Below are 23,006 nucleotides of genomic sequence, written 5' to 3'. Positions count from 1 at the left end.
AGCCTGGCCAACATGGCAAAACCCTGTCTCTACAAAAAAAAAAAAAAAAAAATTAGCCAGGTGTGGTGGCGAGCGCCTGTAATCCCAGCTACTCGGGACGCTGAGGCAGGAGAATCGCTTGGACCAGGGAGGTGGAGGTTGCAGTGAGCTGAGATGTCGCCACTGCACTCCGCCTTGGCGACAGAGCGGGACTCCGTCTCAAAAAAATTTAAAAAAAAAAGAAAATAATAATAATAATGAAATCAATAAATAAAATACCAGGCTGGGAGGAGCCACAACCAGAAAACCGGCATTCCTCTAGCTCCACAGCACCAGGCTGAGAGGCAGCTGATATCCGGGGAATCCGTCTGGATCAGCGCACAGAAGCTGGGGTGTGCATGATCTGGAGAGGGGTCAGCAGCTCCAAGCAAGGCTGGAAGTTGAGGCTCTCAGGAGTGGGCGGGGGGCTGTGTCCTTGGAGCAGGGCGCAGCTGCAGCTATCTGGGAAAGCTTCCTGACTGTGGAGGCACAGAAGGGGTTTGGGGTTTGAATAGCCAGCTGTGCGGGCTCAATCCTGGCATCTCTTGACCCTATGCAGCCTTGGTGGATGGCAGAGGCTGAAGCTCTAGACAGCAGAGCCCAGCTCGTGGGAGAAGGCACATGGGGGCTGGGGTGAGGCTGTCTGGGTCTGGCAAGCTCGAGGGAGCGTCAATCAGGTTGTTCTCTTAGCTCCTCCTTTTGGCCGGGCGAGTGGTTTCTGCCTTCCTGCGACTTCCTCTTTTGACCCGCTGCCGCTTCTCCTGGCCCTCCTGGGGCGGGTGGAGCCCGGGAGCGCTGGGGCTGGGTCTCATCCATCTCTCCCCCTCCCTGAGCCAGGGTCAGTCCCCTGGGAGCCCTGGGCAGAGACCCCCACCCCACCCTCTCGGGCCGCTCTGGGGAGCCCCACCCTTGCTCCCTGGTTACATTTCCTGCTGGGGTGACGGTGTGAGTCTAGGGTAAGGAGCCTGGTTTTGGGACTTTCTTTTTTTTTTTCATTTTATTATTATTATACTTTAAGTTCTAGGGTACATGTGCACAACGTGCAGGTTTGTTGCATAGGTATACATGTGCCACGTTGGTGTGCTGCACCCATCAACTCGTCAGCACCCATCAACTCGTCGTTTGCATCAGGTATAATAAAGAAAGCAGAAACACCAAATATGGAGAACACTCAGCGCTTTCCTCTAGGGGAAACCCGTTTATTCAGAGGCTTTCGGGTTCTCTCTGAAGCCACTTTGCAGAATTCGAGCTGGGAAGCCGGACGCCCCGGGCCCAGGAGAACTCAGAGGAGGCGACGCGCAGCCCAGAGCCGGGTGCTCCGCAGCCCAGAGCCCGGTGCTCCGCAGCCCGCCCCAGCTCTCGGCCAGATCCCACCCCAGCAGCTCCGCGGACCGGGATCCAGGACCCCCGGGCCAATCGCCCCCGGCTCCCAACAGGGGCCCAGAGCGCGCCCCGCCGGCGGCCTCAGTTTCCCCTCTGCAGAACGGGCGGGGGGCCCGGACGGTGCGCCCCGGGTCGCGGCAGGCGCGCAGGGCGGCCGGAAGGGGTGTGATGGGGGGCGGGCCCCGCGCCGCCCCGCCCCGGGGAGGGAGTCCCGGGCGCAGCATCCTGGCGCGGGCCGGGGCCGCCGCCGCCACTGCCGTCGGGGAAGGTCCCAGAGCGGACATGGCCTCGCGCGGCGCCAGCCCGGGCCCGAACCCCCCGAGCCCCGCTTTGTAGCCCCCCACGGAGAGGCGGCCTCGACGGTGCCGACGGCGCAGACGGCCGGGCGGAGGCATGGAGGCGGCGCACCTGCTCCCGGCCGCCGACGTGCTGCGCCACTTCTCGGTGACAGCCGAGGGCGGCCTGACCGCGGCGCAGGTGACCGGCGCGCGGGAGCGCTACGGCCCCAACGGTGAGCGCGCGGGCCGGGCCGGGGAGCGGGGGCCGCGCGCGCCGCAGTCTCAGTTTCCCCTCCTGCCTCCCCACCCGGCTCTGGGCGGGCAGGAAGCGAGGGCTCCGGAAACCTCTTCGGATGCTCCTGGGGCACCCGGCGGGGCTGCGCGGCCACCTTCGCGGGCGCGGGGACTGGGGGCTGGCGGCTGGGGGCTGGGGTCGGGTTGCAGCTGGGGAGACCGGACGCCTGGCACCCTCTGCGCGGTCCTCCCGGACTTCCCACCTCCACCCCGGCCCCGTCCACCCTGGAAGCGTTATTCCACCCCATCCGGGACCGTATTCCACCCGCACGCCGCGCCTCTCCCGCCGGTATCGTGCAGGTGCAGCGCTGACACCGGCGGGCGAGGGACGGCCGGAGACTCAGGCTCGGCCTCCCAGCTGGCCCCAGGGTCTCCCCTGAGGGCTCCAGAAACGCCCAAGAAGGTGCCGCTTATCAGCCAGCAGCCTTGGGGCCCCCACCCCCACCCCCACCCCAGGTCTTCCTCTTTCTGCAACCCGAAGCGGATGTGGCTGGCGGAGTCGGTGGGGGCTTTGAACTGCTGAGGCGGGAGACCCACCTTCCTGGGGTGGCGGAGTCAAGGCCTCAGGGAGCTGCCAGGGAGGCCTTTCCCATCTCTGGGGAGGGAGGGAGGCTTCACGCCCTTGCTGTTCGGGTGGAGGGGTATCATTTCGTCCTCACCTCCTTCAAAGGAGTGTGGGATCCTCGTTTCTGCTAGAAGGCACATTGAGTGCCACCGGGTACTGTCCAGATGTGGCCTGGCACCTTGGAGGTCCCATGAGGGTGGAAGATACAGACGTGCCCTCCCCACATCCCTTCCAGGCAGGACCTGCCACCCCCTTGCTCATGCCCTCAGCGCGGGGCAGAATGTGAGGGATCCCAGGAGAAACGCCCTCACCATCTTCAGAGGGCAGCCTAGGTCTGCATCCTTTGGGGACTTGGAGCCTTGCCCTTTTGGGGTTCCCAGCCAGCCAGAGGGGAAGGTATTCTAGCCCTGGGATCCTACTACTCAGGGCTAGCTTGAAAATTAGGAAGAGGTGTCAGAAAAGGACTTTTGGGTTTTGTATTGGTTTATGAAAACCACCTCTTATATAAATATTATCTTTCTGGAGCAGAAATCCTTTTTCAAAAAAATTAGTTGCTATATTTAGTTGAGCTGTGGGAGGAACTGGGGAGATAAATATTATTTAATATCCCCCATTAGTGACTTGGCAGGGAGGTTGTGCTTTGCTGCAGGAGAGCTGGGCAGCATGGCCTGCCTCTGACCCTGCGGTGGGCTAGGGGCGAGGGCCGTGGCAGGCAGATCTGGGGTCCCACTACCTCTTTTGTGCTACTATAGCCTCCAGCTTGGGAATCCTGATTCCCGAGGGAAACTGGAGACGCAGCCCTTGGCCTGTCCCTGGAATCACGCAAATTCTGCTCCTGTATGACCCTAGCCAAGGTCTGTCTCCGTTCTGACATCCTGTGTTCACTGGTCCAGCAGAGGAGGAACCGGCTGGGAGGGAGGGAGCCCCAGCCTTCCCCACCGGTTATTTGGTTGGATGAGATCTTGGGGTGCCCTGGCCACTGCACACCTGTGTGAGCTGATGGGGAAGGCTGTGGGCTTGGCGTGGTGTGTAGGTGCACAGAGGGTGGATGTGTGTTGGGCTGTGATGGGAGAAGTTGGGGAGGGGTATTGCTGGGCTCCCCTGGATCCTCTGGGCATGGATAGTATTAATAATAAAAGCTGATGTTCACTGAGCACTTACTATGTGCCAGGTACTGTTCTCAGCATTTTTCATCTACTATCTCATTTCCTCCCCAAAACAACTCCGTAAGAGAGGAACTGTTGTCATCCCCATTTTATACAGGAGGAAACGGAGGCACCCAGAGGTTAAACCACTTGCCCGAGGTCACACAGTAGGTGGTAGAGCTAGCACTGGGTACCTGCGCCTCTCTGGGCCTCGGGTTTCCCCATCTGTACAAGAGAGTCACAAGTTCTGCAGGCTCTGGAACCCTGGTGTCAGCGCCTGTGCTAGGAGTTTGGGTCCGCTAGTGCAGCTTTTTCAGCTTTGCCTCCAGCCTCCGTGGGTCCCTAGAGGGCTCTTCTCTCAGATCACTGATTGGGACTGGGGGACATTCCAGGGCTCTAGAAGTCATTAGGTGAGCAGAGGGAAGCCAGCTGTTCCTTCCTGCCACACGCTTGCCGTGGCTTGAGGAGGAGGCACAGATGTCCTAGCACAGCCGCTGGAGTGGGGCTGATGAGGCTTTGAACGCTACCCCTGCCCCTTCATAGCTGTGCAATGCTGGACCAGCCTCTTTGCCTCTCTGTGCCTCGGTTTCTTCTCCATACGTGAGGCTACCATAGAACCCATCTCCCAGGGTTGTTTGTGAGTCTTTAGTGAGGTCACAGACACCAAGTCATCCTTCCTTGTCGCAGAAGAGGCTGGGGCGGGCTCTTGGCCACCAGCTGCGTGGCAGGGTGGGTCAGGCCTGTGGGTAGAAGGGACATCCCAGAGACGTGTGTTCTCCCCACCCCAGGAGGCTGTGCACCTGCAAGGTCGTTAGTGTGGAAACCACAAGGAAGTCATTTGCTTAAGTCCTGAAGCTTGCAAATTCTGCTGGGGGAGGGAGGAAGGGAGGCAGGGGCTGGGGATCCCACCCCACCTTCCATCCTCCCTATTCACTGCAGACAGACGCTTCAGAGCTGGTAAGCCTCAGCAGCACAGCCAGTGAGCATGCTAGCCAGGAACCCCCTCCACTCACACATAAAACAGCATCTGCCCCAAGTCCCAACAGGGAGTGAGTGGGGAGGCTCCTGGCCCCAGTACCTCCTGTGAGCCCACCTTTGCAGGTGCCAGAGGTACCCAGAGTTCAGCTTCCTTGGGGGGCTTTTTCTTTTACGTCTTTTTTATTTTTTGAATAAAAATGTGCACAGTGCCAGCTTCAAGGTACAAAAGGTACACAGCAAAGTCTCCGACTCTCCCCAGCCACCCATTCCCAGTCCTCCCAGTTTCTTGTGTCTTCTTCCCAAGACAGTCCGTGCATACACACATCTGGAGCTGTGACCTTGTGATCTTTTCCCACACGGAAGCAGGAGGAGGAGAAGTGCTCTTTGTCCCTGCTTTGACCTTGACAGTCATTCTTGGAGCCGGTGCCAGGAAGAGCACGGTGGGGCTTCCTGGTGGCTGCGTGGGATTTCGGCGTGTGGCTTTTCTCTGAATTCTGGTGGACGCTTGTGGTGTTGGCAGCCTCTGTTATGACGCGCAGTATCGCAAGGAGTATTCTTGTTGCCACATCATGTCACGCACTTGTGAATATCACTGAAGGACGCATTCCTGGGGGTGCAACTGTGGGGTCTAAGTGGGTGTATATTTTCAGGGTCGTCAGCTGTCACTAAAGAGTTGGTTCTCTGTGCGGTTGTGCCGAGTGACCGGCTCGTTCTCCACTGCCTCGCCAGTGCAGGGGAGGATCAGACGGTTTGATCTGTGCCAGTCTGGTGGAAGAGTCTTCTCGTAGGTTTGCTTGGCATCTTTCTGTTTAAAGTCACGTTGGGTGTCTTTTTGTATGTTAAGGAACCACCAAATGGGCTGCCCATCTCCTCTGCTGGACTGGAGCCAAGGCAAGAGACCTGGCTGTGTTGGGCATGTCCTGCCTGTAGCTATACTTCCTGGAGACCCCAGTGACATGGGAGTCGGGCAGATCCCAGGAGGTCTCCTGGGGTGGTCTCTGTTCAAGGGAGCTGGCGAGCTGGGCAGAAGCCTGCCTTCCTGGGCCACACGCGGCCCATCTGCAGTGAGCGCCTTGGCCCCAGGGCTGCCAGGTGGGACAGGTGGTCCAGATTTAGACTCCTGCCAGCGGCTTCTTGGCTCTGGCCTTATTTGCTGCCCTCAAATAAGTTCCAGGCCCTAGTTGGCGCTGAAACTCGGGCAACCCACATGCGTAGCCCACGGAAACCAGGCCAAGAGGAACGGAGTGTGTCGGGAGGAGGTAGCCATCCATCCGAGTGGCCCTGCTTGCTGGGTGGCCTTGGGCAGACCTGCCCCTTCCTGGACCTGCTGCTCCTCAGGACAGCACGGCTGGGACCCTGAGATCCCATAAGGGCTGTGCAGGATCTGAGAGGGTGTGGTTTGCCTGCAGCCCTTTGGAAGCTCAACGTCTTTCGTGCTTCACCCTAGTTTTCACTCCCACTGGCCTCTGCTGGGCAGCCGGAGCCCCCCAGGAGCAGCATCAGGCCTGCCCAGCTGGGCCCCCTCACCCTCTTGCACCCTAAGGCAGGGCCTGTTTTTTCCCACAGCACAGTCGGGCGAAGAGATGTTGGGCAAACCTTCATCTCCAGCTCCGGACAAGCCAGGGGTGCCGCCGGCCCCTCTGCAGAGCGGAGAGCTGCTTCCCAAGGCCCCGCAGCGGCCCCCGCAGAGCAAGGTCAGGTGTCCACTCCAGGTGGACCCCGGAGACACAGGCAGGGCCAGGTGGGCTGGGCGGGCCCTGCCTCGCCAGGGCCTCTCCCTGACTCTGCAAGTGACGATTTAATTGCTCTGTAAATTTACCTTTGAGGAAGACCTGGTGAGTGCTTGCCTCTCCCAGCTGCAACTGACATTTAGAAGCTGAAATACCAGTTTCCAATGAAGGAAGGAGTAGAAGGGGGATGAGGGGAGAAGGGGGTGTGGAGCCTGGGGGCAGCCCGGGGCATCGCTTACCCCCCTTCTCCCTGGCTCTGGACTGTGGGCTCACACCACGGAGCAACAGAGTAAACAGTGGTTGTAAGGACTCAGCATAAACACAGGGATGACTCAGTCCCGCCCCGCCCTGGAAGTGTTCCAGTGTGGCGGGGGGATACTGGCGACTGTTCAGAGAAGGGCACATCGATGAGGTAGGGGAGGGGCTTCCTGGAAAGGGGGTTCAGATGAGGAGATGGGATGCTGCTGTGCACAGAAGGAATGGCACAAGTAAAATGTTGGAGGAGGAAGGCCGGGCACGGTGGCTAGCATCTTGGGATCTCAGCACTTTGGGAGGCCGAGGTGGGCGGATCACTTGAGGTCAGGAGTTCGAAACCAGCCTGGTCAACATGGTGAAACCTCATCTCTACTAAAAATAAAAATAAAAAATTAGCCTGGTGTGGTGGCAGGTGCCTGTAATCCCAGCTACTGGGGAGGCTGAGGCGGGAGAATCACTTGAACCCAGGAGGCAGAGGTTGCAGTGAGCCGAGATCGCGCCAGCCTGGCAACAGAATGAGACTCCTTGTGGAAAAAAAAAACAAAAACAAAAACAACAAAAAACCAATATATATATATGAGGAGGAGAAGGTTTGGCAAAATGGGGTTATCAACACATCATGCTGGACCCCATAAATGTATACAATTATGATTTGTGAATTACAAATAAACTAAAAAACAGGGGTGGCGATCCTGAGGCTTGGCTAACGGAGGGACAGATGTACATTCGGGATACAGACATGATCCTGGAAGGGCAGGTGGGGGCAGATCCAGGAAGGCCCTGAAGGCCATGCTAAGGTTGGTCTTTATTCTGTAGGCCAAAGACAGCCACTGAAGCTGTATGAGCAGGACAGGCGGGGTCAGTCATTCGTCACATATGTTTACTGAGTTATGCTCCAGGAGCTGCTCTGGGTGCTGGAGACGCTGCACTTAACAAAATCTTGCTGCCCGGCCGGGCGCGGTGGCTCACGCCTGTAATCCCAGCACTTTGGGAGGCCGAGATGGGTGGATCACGAGGTCAGGAGATCGAGACCATCCTGGCCTACACGGTGAAACCCCGTCTCTACTAAAAAATACAAAAAACTAGCCAGGCGAGATGGCGGGCGCCTGTAGTCCCAGCTACTCGGGAGGCTGAGGCAGGAGAATGGCGTGAACCCGGGAGGCGGAGCTTGCAGTGAGCTGAGATCCGGCCACTGCACTCCAGCCTGGGCGACAGAGCGAGACTCCGTCTCAAAAAAAAAAAAAAAAATTCTTGCTGCCCTAGAGCTTATATTCAAGCAAGTGATTATGGCTGGAGCGTGTTCACTGTGTGCTCTGAATTCCACGTGCTTTGTGCACGCCGTTCAATCTTCCCAGCATCCTTGTGAGGTTCTTACCATCATCACCCTCTTTTTGCAGATGAAGAAACAGACACAGGGGGTGAGGTAACTGGCCTGTGGCCACAGAAGTACTGTGAGATAGAGCAGGATTTGAACTTGAGCCCTCTGGACCAGATTCCTTGATCTAAGCCACAAAGCTTCTGTGATCACCTCCCTTTTGTCCCAGGACTGCAGGCTGACTCCCAGGCCTGCACGCTGGGCCTCCATGAACACAGGCCCTCTCAGTTGGGCAACATGGGCCAGGCAGGGGTCACCGTGGCAGAGGCTCAGATGAGAATAGTGGCCAGCCCCACTGTGGCTCTCAGAGGGAGCGGCACCCCCCCAGTCCTGTCTCTGCCCCCTGCAGCCCAGCGGATGGCCATGAGAGTGGGCAGAGCCAGGGCACTCTCTCATTTAACAGATGGGACATCTGGCACAGCAAGAGGCCCAAGGCCGCCATTTCAAGGGGAACTGTCTCAGACCCCAACGTGCAGCCTTGGAGAGAGCAAGGAAGGAGCCAGCGTCTTCCAGGAACGCCTGGAGTGGGGCATCTCCCAGCCCTGGGCTCCCTCCATCACCCTGGGGCTCACTCATGCGAGGGGAGAATTGGGTCCTTCAGGGTTGAATTTAGAAGCAGACCAGGCCTGAGCAGGCAGAGCCTCGCAGGCCCCTAAAACCCCATGAGGGAGGCCAGCAGCGCCTTTTGGACAGGAGGATTTGTCCAAAAATCCTGGGTTCTCTACAGAGGGGCACACCAACTGGTGGGATGAGGACATCCAGCCCAGCAACCAGGACATGGGACACCAAGGTTTTCAGATGACCTTGGGTGGGTGGTAAAGAGCGTGGAGGAGGAAGGCAGGACAGCCTAAGAATTAGCTCAGGAGGTCCACAGCAGGGCATCGAGAGCCAGACTGCCTGAGCTCAAAACCCTTCCCGGCCTCCCCCGCTGTGTGACAGAGAACTAGTCACTCAACCTCTCTGTTGTGTACTCTGTAAAATGGGTATAACAATGGCATCTTCCTTCCCAGCTTGTTTGAGGATCATGAGAATAAGGCACACAGGGAGTTGGCAGCGCGTCTGGCGCACACCACCAGCTGCCGCTGCTATGACCTCTGCTAAGCACCTCACGTGCTTAGCTCGGTCCCCAGCGTCTTCCCATTTGTTCTCTGCAGATAATGCGGGAAGGCACCTGGGGCATTGCTTGGCAGGTGCTTGGTAAATGTGGCTGTTAATAGTAATGATGATGATCATCATCACAGCAGGCCTTCAAGGTGGGTGTGTGTACCTCACCTCCCAAATGAGGCTCAAGGCCCCACAAGGAGCCGGCTGTGTGGGCAGGACCAGAGCTGTGCTCAGAGGCAGGTCAGGCCTCCTCAGCGGGGTGGGGTGAGAGGGGGCTTTGCGGAGGAAGCCAGGTCTGGGCGGAGGGGGCTATCAGTCAGGTTCAGCTTGGTTACTGCAGCCATCGCCTCGGAATCTCGGCAGCTTGAAGGACCAGAGGCTCCTTTCTCACGCCTGCTGAGTGCTGGCAGCAGACTGGTCACTGAGGGCTCTGTGCCTTCCTCACTCTGTGACCCCGGTCGATGGAGCAGACACCATCTCACAGGCTGCTGGCTGCTGTAGGAGAGTGTCAAAGAGCTCCAACCGCTTGGCTATTTACATTTAAATGCATGAAAATTAAAGTAAAATTTGAAATCAGTCACAGTCCAGGGGCGCGCCAGCTGCCTGTGGCTAGTGGCTCCGGTCCTGGCCAGCACAGATGGAGGACACGTCTGCTATCACAGGACATTCTGCTGGACAGTGACCTCCTAGAAAGCCCCCCACCAGAAGTCAGTGCTCCAACCTGGCAGGAATACACATTCTTCTTCTCAAAAGTCACACGGGGGCCGGGCAGTGCCTTCCTACTATGCCCACAAGGTGGGGAGGACCAGAAATATTTGGGGAACAGCATCATGAGCACCAAAGAGTGGGTCCTGGGTCAGGGTGGGTCAGAGAGCAGAAGGGGAGATGACCCAGGTCGACAGGTAGAGAAAGGAGAACTGAGCCAGCTGCTGTGGCTCACACCTGTAATCCCAGCACTTTGGGAGGCTGAGGTGGGCGGATCACCTGAGGTCGGGAGTTTGAGACCAGGCTGGCCAACATGCTGAAACCCCGCCTCTACTGAAAATACAAAAATTAGCTGGGCGTGGTGGCGGGCACCTGTAATTCCAGCTACCTGGGAGGCTGAGGCAGGAAAATCGCTTGAACCTGGGAGGCGGAGCTTGCAGTGGGCTAAGATCGCGCCACTGCACTCCAGCCTGGGCGACAGAGCAAGACTGCGTCTCAAAAAAAAAAAAAAAAAAACAAGAGAGAGAGAAAGGAGGACTTGAGGGACCAGCCGAGGCAGGCAGGAGGCATCGTGGGGACCTCTGTGAGGAAGTACAGGGACCGGAGCTGGCACGTGTACCCCACGACACGCTTCCCAACCCCAGGCCTCACCCTTGCCCAGAATAAAGAAAGGTGAGGGTTACAGGCATCTCCCGGGTAGCGCCCGGCACAAGCCTACCCGTGCACACCGTGAGGTTAGCATTGTCCTGATTTGAGGCTGGGGCATGGCTGGGGTGTCCTCTAAAGCACACTGTTCCATTGGCGAATTGGCCCAGAAACCAGGCCTGGCCCGCCCCCCGCCTTTCCTGTTCGCCTCAGCTAAATAGATCAGAAGGAAAAAGTCTGTTTGATTTTAATCTCGACGCAGGACACTGGAGATTACATTTTCCACGGAAAATGTCAGCCACTGCCGAAAATAGGACTTTGGAGAAAATGCTAGAAAGTGTATTTTTAGGCTATATATTTTCCTCCTGGATTCCTGCAGTCCAGTGGGCTGCTTGATACTCCCCAGGGTTCAGCTGCCAGGTGCAGACCCTAAAGCTTCCAAACAGGTGGTCCGGGGAGAGGGCTCCCATAGGAAAGAAATGCCTGCAGGCCAAAAACAGGTGGACCGACGCGAGGCCCTGTTTCCAGTGTCAGGAAGGAGGAGGTGGAAGAGAGCCAGCCAGGGCCGGGGCCTCAGATTCCACACTGCTAACGAGCTTCGGGGAGATGCCGCAGATGTCCGGAGACGTCCTATGAGTGGCAAGGGACAGGAGAAGGCAGGGCTCGGTTAGACTGTGGCCTGGGAAGGGGGAGCTTCTCCAAGCCCATCCTCCAGAGCCCGGCTCCCGCCCCTCTCTTCCCCACACAGACCCACTCACTCATTGTGTGGCTTTGCTCAAGCCACGCCTCCACCGTGATCCTTCAAGCCCCGCTCTGTGAAGTGGAGGGGCTGGAACTCTCTGCAGCCTCCCCTTTAGGCTGCAGGAATGATTCAACCACGTCAGGGGCCTGAGGCACCCAGCTCTGCTTGATATGAAAGGTGCTTCGGGAAATGTTGGAGATAAAAATCAGCACCTAGGCTGGGGCGTGGTGGCTCACGCCTGTCATCCCAGCACTTTGGGAGGCCGAGGTGGGCAGATCACAAAGGTAGGAGTTCGAGACCACCTGGCCAACACAGTGAAACCCCGTTTCTACTAAAAATACAAAAATCAGCCGGGAGTGGTGCCGCGTGCCTGTAATCCCAGCTACTCGGGAGGCTGAGGCAGGAGAATTGCTTGAACCTGGGAGGTGGGGGTTGCAGTGAGCCAAGATCGCACCACTGTGCTCCAGCCTGGACAACAGAATGAGACTCTGTCTCAGAAAAAAAGCACCTAAAGTGAGGCGGGTGCTGTTGGAGTTTGGAAACAATGTTCTTCACCATGTTGTGTCGGGGGGTGGGGGAAACTGGGTGTGTGGGGCGGGGCTGGGGGGTCTTCACTGAACTCACCTGGAGTGCAGGGCCTGGGGGGACTGCACTGTGGGAGGGATCCTAACTGCAGGGTGCTGGCTGCTAGGGTCCTGTCCAGGGGGAGCCCCGCTGTGCGGTGGGGCTCAGCAGGCCGGCCCAGCTGCAGACCTTGTCCAGCTGGTCGCAGGGGAGCAGGGATGTCAGAGGCCTGGTGAGCGGAAGACGCCTGAGCCAGTGTTCTCTGTTTGAGGGAGGGGCTGCCTTGCTGCGGGGATGGGAGATGCTCAACAGGACTATGCGGCCATCTAAGGAAGGGCTACGCAGGGGAGCCGTGAGAACAGCCCGCTCTCTGTGTGACCTGGGTGGGGGAAGTGTCTCTTTTCTAGGCCTCAGTTTCCCCTCTGTGAAATGGGGCAGAGAGGGGCTGGACCGGAGGGGCTGGAAGGACCCTCTTGGCTCCGATCTCATCCCAAGATGAGCCAAGTCACCCTAGATCTTCCTCAATCTGAGTGGGGGGAGGGTAGAGGGGTGGACGCATTTGGGCCCAAACCATTTATCCTGTGACCTCAGAGCCCTGGGGATACATCCAGTCCGTGGTGGGGGTCTGGGCAGGCACGGTGGGCAGGCGCTGCCAGATTCCTCCGAAGCCCCCTGCGTGACCCACTCCTCTTTTGTCTCCTCATGGCTCCCGTGGCTGCCTGGATCCTGCAGAGCTCCCGACTGAGGAAGGTGAGGCTGGCACCGTGATGGACCGCTAGGCCGCGGGGCAGCATCCCTGGGTCCTTCACCGTCAGGTCGTGACTTCCCCTCCCCGCTGAGTGAGGCCTTGCTGAGCTCCCCAGGATCGCCCACCTGAGCCTCTCAGGGATCTGGGTCCTCCCGCTTCCGAGTGCAGGGAGAGAATGGGAGGTTTCCGGGGCCATCCTAGCTCCAAGTGGGAAGGGTCAGTGGTGGGGGCCCAGCCTCATGCATGACTCCTGTTCCCAGGGAAGTCCCTGTGGGAGCTGGTGCTGGAACAGTTTGAGGACCTCCTGGTGCGCATCCTGCTGCTGGCCGCCCTTGTCTCCTTTGTAAGTGGGGCCCTGCCTGCCATCCTGTGGGAGTGGGTAACCCTGGAGGGAGAGCCAGGCTGGGCAGTGCTCTGAGGCCCTGGAGCCTGGCCCTGTTCTCCACACCCTGGGCCTGCTCTCTGGCCTTCCCTGGCCCTGCCCTACTCAGAATTCAGCCTCCCTTGCCTGAACCCTCATGGCCCCTATACTGGGCCCCCAGCTTCCACCTGACCCCTCCAATCCATCTTATCCTCTGGCTCTCAGCGAGCTCTCCAACTCACATCCGCCCCCTGCCCCGCCCTGCTGTAGCCTAGGCTGTCTCTCCTTCAGCACTACTGACAGTTTAGACCAGATCATTCTTTGTTGGGGTGGGGTGGGGGCTTCCCACTGTAGGGTGTTTAGCAGCATCCCTGGACCCTACCTACCAGATGCCAGTAGCACCTCCCAGCTGTGACCGTCAAAAAGATCTTTAGACAGCCGGACCTAACATCTCATGACTGAAATCCCAGCACTGTGGGATGCCGAGGCAGTAAAATCACTTGAGCCAAGGAGTTTGAGACCAGCCTGGGCAACATAGGGAGAATCTGTCTCTACAAAAAATACAAAAACAATTTAGCCGGGTGTGGTGGTGCAGGCCTATAGTCCCAGCCGCTCTGGAGGCTGAGGCAGGAGAATCGCTCGGGCCTGGGAGGCCGGAGCTGCAGTGAGCCGTGATCACACCACTGCATTCCAGCCTGTGCAACAGAGCAAGACCCTGTCTCAAAAAAACAAAAATGTCTTCGGACATTGCCAGATGCCCCTGGGGGGCACATTGCCCCTGCCTGAGTGCTGCTGCCGGAGCCCCTTTCGTGGGTCCCAGTGCCCCCACAAGGACTCTGGGGTCTGAACCTCCTGCAGCCTCCTCTTGGCTGCTTCTCCTTGCTCTTCCTCCATTCCCAGTGATACTTCGCTGCCTAGTGGGCTTTGGATGTGTGCATCAGAATCACCTGGGCTTGGCTGGCTGCGGTGGCTCACACCTGTAATCCTAGCACTTTGGGAGGCCGAGGCGGGTGAGCTCAGGAATTCAGCCTGGGCAACATGGTGAAACCCCATCTCTACTAAAATATAAAAAGATTAGCCAGGCATAGTGGTGGACGCCTATAATCCTATCTACCCAGGAGGCTGAGGCTCAAGAATTGCTTGAACCTGGGAAGCGAAGGTTGCTGTAAGCCAAGATCGAGCCACTGCACTCCAGCCTGGGCAACAGAGCAAGACTCTGTCTCAAAAGAATCCGTAGGCTTGCTGACACACAGATGACTGGGCCCCACCCCAGAATTTGTGATTCAGGAGGTCTGGGAGAGGCCCTGAGATCAACATTTCTTACAAGTTCCCAGCCGCTGCTGCTGCTGGTCTGGGGACTACACTGAGATGCTCTGCTCCAGGCAGACAGTAAGGCCTGGGCAGGCACCCGTCCCACTGCCCCACAGCCTTGAAGGTTGGCCTGGGTGGGGTGGTCACTCCTGTGGGGTGGGCATCCTATGCCAAGGCCTTCTCAGAGGAGTGGCCCTCTCCAAGCCAAGGGCTCCCCAGTGCTATCTCCGCAAAGCAGGGGAGCAGACAGGAGATCTGGGGTGCCAAGGAAAAGAAGAGCAGATCTTGGCCAGCAGCAGGGCCTGAGCTCACCAGCTGTGATCTTGCAGGTCCTGGCCTGGTTCGAGGAGGGCGAGGAGACCACGACCGCCTTCGTGGAGCCCCTGGTCATCATGCTGATCCTCGTGGCCAATGCCATTGTGGGCGTGTGGCAGGTGGGAGGCACTGGGGGTGGGACTGGGCCAGGGGTCTCCCAGCCACTAGGAGTGCCCTCCACCTGGTGCTGGCATCCTGCAGACCCTTCTGCTTCTAGCTCCATCCCAGGCCCCAGGGGAGTCACTCCAAGGGGGCGGCCTGCCGGGGGCAGCAGGGCAGACCGCCCGCCTGCCTTCTGTTCTGCAGGAACGCAACGCCGAGAGTGCCATCGAGGCCCTGAAGGAGTATGAGCCTGAGATGGGCAAGGTGATCCGCTCGGACCGCAAGGGCGTGCAGAGGATCCGTGCCCGGGACATCGTCCCAGGGGACATTGTAGAAGTGGCGGGTATGCCAGGGGCCTCCTCTTCTTATTTTATTTTATTTTTATTTTATTTTATTTTTGAGATGGAGTCCTGCTCTGTTGCCCAGACCAGAATGCAGTGGCGCAATCTCGGTTCACTGCAACCTCCCGCCTCCCAGGTTCAAGGAATCCTCCTGCCTCAGCCTCCCATAGGGGCCTCCTTCTTTTATTATGTGGGCCTGGAAGCCCCATCCCTGTCTGTGCCACCATCATTCTGGCTGTATGCACAGAGGGGGTGGCCGTCAGATCCCTCCAAAGCCCTTTGGCCAAAACCCTGTTGGACAGATGAGACTGTGGGCCAGAGGGACAGGGGTCCACCAGAGCGATCACAGCTCAGGCACTCGACGCCCAGCCCCAGCCTTGGGTCCTGGGAACCCTTCTGGCTTTTCCCAGCTGGTGGTGCCCAAAGCCACTCTCAGCCAAGTCATTCTCCCCGCACAGTGGGGGACAAAGTGCCTGCTGATCTCCGCCTCATCGAGATCAAGTCCACCACGCTGCGAGTGGACCAGTCCATCCTGACGGGTGAGGCCCCCCTGCCGGGAGGCTGGGACCTAGTGGACCGGGACCACGGGATGGGACCACGGGATGGGACCACGGGGTGGGACCACGGGATGGGACCATGGGGTGGGGCCACGGGATGGGTGTGTCTTCATGTGGGGCTTCTCATCTCTGATTCCATGACCAGGTGAATCTGTGTCCGTGACCAAGCACACAGAGGCCATCTCAGACCCCAGAGCTGTGAACCAGGACAAGAAGAACATGCTGTTTTCTGTAAGTCCCTCAAATGTCTGAGGCCTTTGCCCAGACAATGATAAAAATAACAACATTAAGATTATTATGCCTGTAATCCCAGCACTTTGGGAGGCTGAGGTAGGTGGATCACTTCAGGTCAGGAGTTCGAGACCAGCCTGGCCAACATGGCGAAGCCCTGTCTCTACTAAAAATACAACAAGTTAGCTGGGTGTGGTGATGCGTGCCTGTAATCCCAGCAACTTGGGAGGCTGAGGCAGGAGAATCGCTTGAACCCGGGAGGTGGAGGTTGCGGTGAGCCAAGATCACGCCACTGTACTCCAGCCTGGGTGACAAGAGCAAAAACTCTGTCTCAAAAAAAAAAAAAAAAAAAGATTTGTTTTTTCTGGCCCTGTTGCCCGGGCTGGAATGCAGTGGTACAATCTCGGGTCACTGCAACCCCCACCCCCCAGGTTCAAGCTACTCTTGTGCCTCAGCTTCCCAAGTAGCTGGGACTACAGGCACCTGCCACCACACCTGGCTAATTTTTGTATTTTTAGTAGCAACAGGGTTTCACCATGTTCACCAGGCTGGTCTCAAACTCCTGACCTCAAGTGGTCCGCCCGCCTTGGCCTCCCAAAGTGCTAGGATTATAGGCATGAGCCACTGCACCCGGCCCAACATTAAGATTAATCAACTAAAGTCCTATGGGGAAGAACCTCATCAATTCTTGACAATACATGCAAATTTATAGTAATAATAGCTCATGTTTACTGGGGGCTGTGTGCCTGGCACTGTTCTAAGCCCTTTACACATATTAGCTTATTTAATCTTTACACCAAATCTTTGAAGTAAGTACTCTTGTTATGCTTGTTATCAATATTTTCCAGCAAGGAAACAAGCACAGAGAGATTAAGTAAGTTGCCGAAGGTCACACAGCCAGTGAGTGGCAGAGCTGGGATGAACTCCGACATCCTGGATTTCTGCTGGGAGACCTTGCCTTCTCCTGGAGAGGGGCAGAGACCCCCTGTAATCACTCAATAGAAACGCTGTAGTGGAAAGAGGTCTGCCAGAGTGGTGGAGGATGGTGGGCATAGTCCGTTCTCCGACAGGAAAACTGACCCACAAGGCATGATGCCCGGCTCTTCTCAGGGAGAGCGATGGGTTCAGCTTTTGGGGGAGAGACCTGCCTCCGTGGCCTCAGAGAAAGTTAGCAAGTGATACTCACAGCTGCCCAGCAATAGCCTGAGGCCAGCAAGGAGCATTTGGGGCCACAAGGAAGGGTCAGGCCAGTCAGACAGTGGCCCAGGCCACAAGTTATAAGGGGATAGAAAACTTCCTGAGGGAAGAGGAATGAAGAAAGTGAAACTCACCCATAACTTTTTTTTTTGAGATGGAGTCTTGCTGTGTTGTCCAGGCTGGAGGGCAGTGGCGCGATCTCCGCTCACTGCAAGCTCTGCCTCCCGGGTTCACGCCATTCTCCTGCCTCAGCCTCCCAAGTAGCTGGGACTACAGGCACCCGCCACCACGCCCGGCTAATTTTTTTGTATTTTTAGTAGAGACGGGGTTTCACCGTGTTAGCCAGGATGGTCTCAATTTTCTGACCTTGTGATCCGCCCGCCTCAGCCTCCCAAAGTTCTGGGATTACAGGCGTGAGCCACCGTGCCCGGCCAACTTTTTTTTTTTTTTGAGACAGAGTCTCGCTCTGTCGCCCAGGCTGGAGTGCAGTGGCACAATCTCAGCTCACTGCAACCTCCGCCTCCCGGGTTCAAGCCATTCTCCTGCCTCAGCCTCCCAAGCTGCTGGGATTACAAGCACATGCCACCATGCCTAGCTAATGTTTGTGTTTTAGTAGAGACAGGGTTTCGCCATGTTGGCCTGGCTGGTCCCTAACTCCTGACCTCAGGTGATCCACCCGCCTTGGCCTCCCAAAGTGCTGGGATTACAGGTGTGAGCCACCACGCCTAGCCCAGAACTCTTCTTGAGAGGGGCCTACCTAGCTGCATGGAAGCCTTGGACAGGCTTCTATTCCCTGGCACCTGCCTTGGCGTGGGGAGCAATGGTGACAGCCATTGCTCCAGTATCAGCAGCTGTCACTAAGAAGCTTTGGAGGGGCCGGGCCTGGTAGCTCATGCCTATCATCCCAGCCCTTTGGGAGGCCAAGGCAGGAGGATCACTTGAGCTCAGGAGTTTGAGACTAGCCTGAGCAACATAGTGAGACCTCATTTCTACTAAAATTCAAAATTAAAAAAAATTTTCTAAAGTAATAATAAAAAGAAGCTTTGGAGGAAGGTTGTCTGGCTGGGCCCTGCATGTTGGGGACTTGAGCTGCATCGCTTAAGACAGAAGAGAGCTCGGGAGGCTGAGGCAGGAGAATGGCGTGAACCCGGGAGGTGGAGCTTGCAGTGAGCTGAGATCTGGCCACTGCACTCCAGCCTGGGTGACAGAGCGAGACTCCGTCTCAAAAAAAAAAAAAAAAAAAAAAAAGAAGAGAGGCTGGGGCCTGCCCTCTCACCAGCCTCAACAGCACATGCTTTTGAAGGGGTACCGAGTTCTCAGCCTCCTCCGAAAAACTATCTGGGGCCTCTGCTGGATCACTTTACAGAAGAGGACACCAAGCCACAAGGCTGGCTGTCCCTTATGCTAGGAATTGAGGATTTTACTGGAGCGTTGGAAATGGATGAGCTGAGGCTCAGGTTTTGTGGATTTTTCAGTAAATATTAATGGGCTGTTTATTGAGTTCGTAGTCAGCTGTGCTCCTGTGTGGCTATAGTGGTTGTTTATGAATCACATTTTGCGGGACGGATGCTTGTGCTGTGCTGGTCCATTATATTATCGGTATCAGCCCCCGTGCCTCCTCTGTGCCCGGCCCCATGCTAGGCACTGGGGATACGGCGATGAACCCAATCCCTGCCTTCTTAGAGCTGACACTGTCATGGGAAGGCAGCAGGGAGCCAATGCATACCTAGCGACAGAAGTCTGGACGCACTAGCAACATGGAGAAAAGGAAAGCCGGGTAGAAGGAGAAGTGCCTTACTCTGGCTTGAGGGAGTCAGGGGTCCGGCTTGGCTGCTGAGCAGCTTTTTCCTTGTCTTTCCCTCGGCCAGGGCACCAATATCGCCTCGGGCAAAGCAGTGGGTGTGGCCGTGGCCACCGGCCTGCACACGGAGCTGGGCAAGATCCGGAGCCAGATGGCGGCAGTGGAGCCCGAGCGGACGCCGCTGCAGCGCAAGCTGGATGAGTTTGGGCGGCAGCTGTCCCATGCCATCTCTGTGATCTGCGTGGCCGTATGGGTCATCAACATCGGCCACTTTGCCGACCCGGCCCATGGTGGCTCCTGGCTGCGCGGCGCTGTCTACTACTTCAAGATCGCCGTGGCCCTGGCTGTGGCAGCCATCCCCGAGGGCCTCCCGGCCGTCATCACTACGTGCCTGGCACTGGGCACGAGGCGCATGGCACGCAAGAACGCCATCGTGAGAAGCCTGCCCTCCGTGGAGACCCTGGGCTGCACCTCGGTCATCTGCTCCGACAAGACGGGCACGCTCACCACCAATCAGATGTCTGTCTGCCGGGTGAGTGACGGCCAGCTTGATGTTGCTGTGCATTGCTAAGCGGGCTGGGCTACCTCTCTGGGTCTCTCCCCCACCTCCTTTTCAGTGAGGGATGGAGGAGAGAACCTGTGGGCTGCCCCTTGGCCCAGAGCAGGTCTAGGTTTTCATGAGATGACAGGGAGGCTATAGCAAATCATGCCTGGGTAGCCTCATGTCACTGAGGCCTGTGTGGCACTGTGGGGCCCTGGCCAGGTTGCTGACAGTCTGTTAACCTCAGTCTCCTCATTGGAAGCCTGGCTGTGTGAGGCCTGCTAGGTAAACGTAAAGGACAAAGGAGAGGCTCAAGCTCAGCCTTGGCATAGGAATCAAGCTGGACCTGGACCCGGGTTCCATCCTGCCCCATCATGGCTCTGTGCAGTCAACACCTGTCACCAGATAAGCCAGCTCCGGTAACCCGGGAAGGGCCGGGGCAGGAATTATTCATTCCCTGGCACTTGTTCCCACATCCTGGGCCCGCCGCCCACATGGCCAAGGGATTCTGGCTGCGACTTCAGCAGGTCCATGGGGCAGAAGGCTCCTCCTGGCCCAGCAGATGGGTGAGTGGGGAGATGGTGAAGGCTATGGGTTCCCCACCCTTCCCAGGCCCGCAGTGCCTCTCTGTCACCGCTGTTTTCATATCTGCCCACTGGGCTTGGTAACCTAGGCTCTGTATTCTGAGACCCTAAGGCCTTCTAGGAGCCCATCAAAGGCTGCTTTTGGGGAGGGGTGCTGGCAACCTTTACTGTCCTGCTAAAAGCCCTTATAGGATTTTATTTAAACACGTGTTTCTTGACTAAGAATGAGCATTTTTTTTTTTTTTTTTTTTTTGAGGCAGACTCTCACTCTGTTGTCTAGGCTGGAGTGCAGTGGCATGATCTGAACTCACTGCAACCTCTGCCTCAGGTTCAGCGATTCTCCTGCCTCCAGCCTCCCAAGTAGCTGGGACTACAGGCGTAATGCCACCAGCCCAGCTAATTTTTGTATTTTAGTAGAGATGGGGTTTCACCATGTTGGCCAGGCTGGTCTGTAACTTGTGACCTCAAGTGATCCACCTGCCTCGGCCTCCCAAAGTGCAGGGATTACAGGCCTGAGCCACCATGCCCGACCCTAATAAAGATTTTTTTTTTTTGAGATAGAGTGTCACTCTGTCGCCCAGGCTGGAGTGCAGTGACACGATCTCAGCTCACTGCAACCTCTGCCTTCTGGGTTCAAGCAATTCTCCTGCCTCAGCCTCTTGAGTAGCTGGGATTACAGGCACACACATCACCACGCCTGGCTAATTTTTGTATTTTTAGTAGAGACGGGGTTTCACCATGTTGGCCAGGATGGTCTCGATCAAGCTTGACCTCATGATGCACCTGCCTCGTGATCCACCCACCTCGGTCTCCCAAAGTGCTGGGATTACAGGCGTAAGCCACCGTGCCCAGCTAATAACAAACATTTTAAAAGTGCAGGGTGGGGAAGTTGTAGAGGCCTTACGTGCTGGATGCTGGGCTGTGCTTGCTGGGTGACTATCCCCAGGAGTAGGGAGGAGAGTGGGAAGGAAAGGACACTTATTATGTATCTACTGGGCACTGGGCTGGCCATTTGCTTGAGAATGTGCAGCGAGGCCACGTCCAGGAAGCGAGAACTGTCTCCCCAGCAGAGCTGGCTGAACAGGCAAAGAAATAGGCATCCTGGGCCAGGTAAGCCCCCCTGTCCCTGAGGTGCACAGGTGGGGACTGGGTGACCCATCAGGCCCTGGGGCAGGGACTCACTCTCTGGGGACATCTCCCTTGAAGGCCAGGAACTCATTTCCTTGAAGGCAAAGGAGGGGGCGGTTCCCATGTTACTAGTGGAGAAACTGAGGCTCAGCTACTTGGCCAGGGGTCACACAGTGAGATGGGTAAGGACTCAGGCTTTCTGCCTAGCTCAGGGCTCTCTCAAGCTGGCAGCTGCCCCCACAGCATTGAAGAATCTGCCATAAATCCCTCAGAAGTCCAGGACATTTGGACAAACCGGAGCGGGACACACCTGGCAGAGCAGACAGTCCCTGCCTCAGCCTGGACCCTGCGTTCTATTTCCCTCCTGGTGGGGCGGACGGCCAGGCTGGTTTGGCTCTTGGTGGGGCAGGGGGCCTGCAGGACCCCACCCTGGGGTCGGGCTTTATTCAATCTGGCCGCCCAGGGAGGAGGGAGGCGACCTCGCCCGCCTAAGCACGCCCCTGCGCTCCCCAGATGTTCGTGGTAGCCGAGGCCGATGCGGGCTCCTGCCTTTTGCACGAGTTCACCATCTCGGGTACCACGTATACCCCCGAGGGCGAAGTGTGAGTGCGGGGCCAGGGGACTGGCGGGCGGGCGGCCTGGGGGCGGGGCCGAGGTGTCCATGGGAGGCCCCTGGGGGCGGGGCCAGGAGGCGGAGCCCCTCCGGGGGCGGGGCCAGGGGCGGAGCCCCTCCCGGGGGCGGGGCCGAGGTCCTCGTGGTGACCGCCCTGGCCCCACAGGCGGCAGGGGAATCTGCCTGTGCGCTGTGGCCAGTTCGATGGGCTGGTGGAGCTGGCGACCATCTGTGCCCTGTGCAACGACTCGGCGCTGGATTACAATGAGGTGGGCCCCACCCCCTTTCATGACCTCCCTAGTATGCCGGCCACCAGGACAGACCCTTTTCCCAGCCTCAAAGCTCCCAGGGTTGGCAGCCCTTGCACCCTGGAAGTGCCACACCCAGGGAGCACGGTTACCCCTGCCCACCACTCTCTGCCGCCCCTCCCTTTCCTCAGACAGGCTTCAGAACCCTCCCCCAGAGCTCTTGGGCCGTGGGGGACTACCATGGAAGGGGCTGAAGGGCTGGGGAAACCTGTGGAGGAAAAAGATTTGGGGAACAGGACTAAGAAAACGTTTGAAGCAGAAGGCGCAGCCCACAAAAGGCCCACATTCAGTTAAAGCCTCCTGCGACTTAGGCGTTGACTGCCGTTCACGTGGCTGGGGCAGTGGAATGGGCATGCAGCAGGCATCTGCCCAAGGGAAGGTCCTTGGCCAGACCCAGTCCGAGGCCAAGCTAAGGGCAGTAGAGCACCACCGAAGAGTTCTGAGCAGGACAGTGACACGGTCAGATGTACATTTACAGAAGATCACCGAGGCTTCCGTGTGGAGGACAGACAGACAGGAGAGGACTGAAGTCAGGGAGGCCTGTGTGGTCATTCAGGCTAGAGAGATGCGGGCGGAGCCCTGGCTGAAGCCTCGGGGAGAGGGGAGAAGGCACGGGTCAGAGATATTTAGGAGCTGAAAATCCTGGGACTTGGTGACTGGTTAGGTGGAAGAGAGAGGGAGGAGGCCGGGGTGGCTCCTGGTGGCTCTGTTGGCTGGGGCTGCCACTGGAGTGGCAAATACAGAGAGCGGGAGGGGTGGCCTGAAGGGTCCCCAGGGAACAAGGTTCAGCAGGCAGCTGGACATGTGGGCTTGGGGCTCAGCAAAGGGCCCCAGGGAGGGCAGGTGGGAGGGCGGGAGCAGGCCCGGACAGCAGAAACCGGTGAAGGAGGCTGACAGGAAGTGGACGGAGATGCAGGCGGAGGGCAGGGAAGGTGTGTGGCGATCAATGCCAGGGTGGGGGGCTGAATGTCAGTGTCAGACACCACCCCAACCGCAGGGCAGCCAGGCTCGGAAGGGCTCACAGACCTGTGTAAAGGAGATTACACAGAACTTCAGCAAAGGCAGCTTCGGGGCAAGGAGTGAGTGA

At 57.7% G+C, this 23,006-nt stretch overlaps 1 protein-coding gene across 6 annotated transcripts in view; it reads left to right on the top strand.

Annotated features, from left to right (window-relative positions):
• Positions 1-1,628: 1,628 nt before the first annotated feature.
• ATP2A3 (ATPase sarcoplasmic/endoplasmic reticulum Ca2+ transporting 3) overlaps positions 1,629-23,006 on the top strand; it is a 37,690-nt gene continuing 16,312 nt past the window's right edge. For all 6 annotated transcript variants that reach the window (XM_021928579.2, XM_021928578.2, XM_021928577.2 and 3 more), the window contains exons 1-10: positions 1,629-1,912; positions 12,514-12,531; positions 12,790-12,872; positions 14,531-14,635; positions 14,823-14,961; positions 15,418-15,498; positions 15,662-15,747; positions 18,813-19,277; positions 21,512-21,600; positions 21,778-21,880. In XM_021928579.2, the coding sequence (XP_021784271.2) occupies positions 1,795-1,912; positions 12,514-12,531; positions 12,790-12,872; positions 14,531-14,635; positions 14,823-14,961; positions 15,418-15,498; positions 15,662-15,747; positions 18,813-19,277; positions 21,512-21,600; positions 21,778-21,880 (1,287 nt within the window). In that variant the 5' untranslated portion in view covers positions 1,629-1,794. The remainder of the gene's footprint in view (positions 1,913-12,513; positions 12,532-12,789; positions 12,873-14,530; positions 14,636-14,822; positions 14,962-15,417; positions 15,499-15,661; positions 15,748-18,812; positions 19,278-21,511; positions 21,601-21,777; positions 21,881-23,006) is intronic.

Source organism: Papio anubis, chromosome 17, assembly GCF_008728515.1.
Source record: "Papio anubis isolate 15944 chromosome 17, Panubis1.0, whole genome shotgun sequence".
Lineage (NCBI taxonomy): Eukaryota > Metazoa > Chordata > Mammalia > Primates > Cercopithecidae > Papio > Papio anubis.
This window is presented reverse-complemented; position numbering and strand designations above follow the sequence as displayed.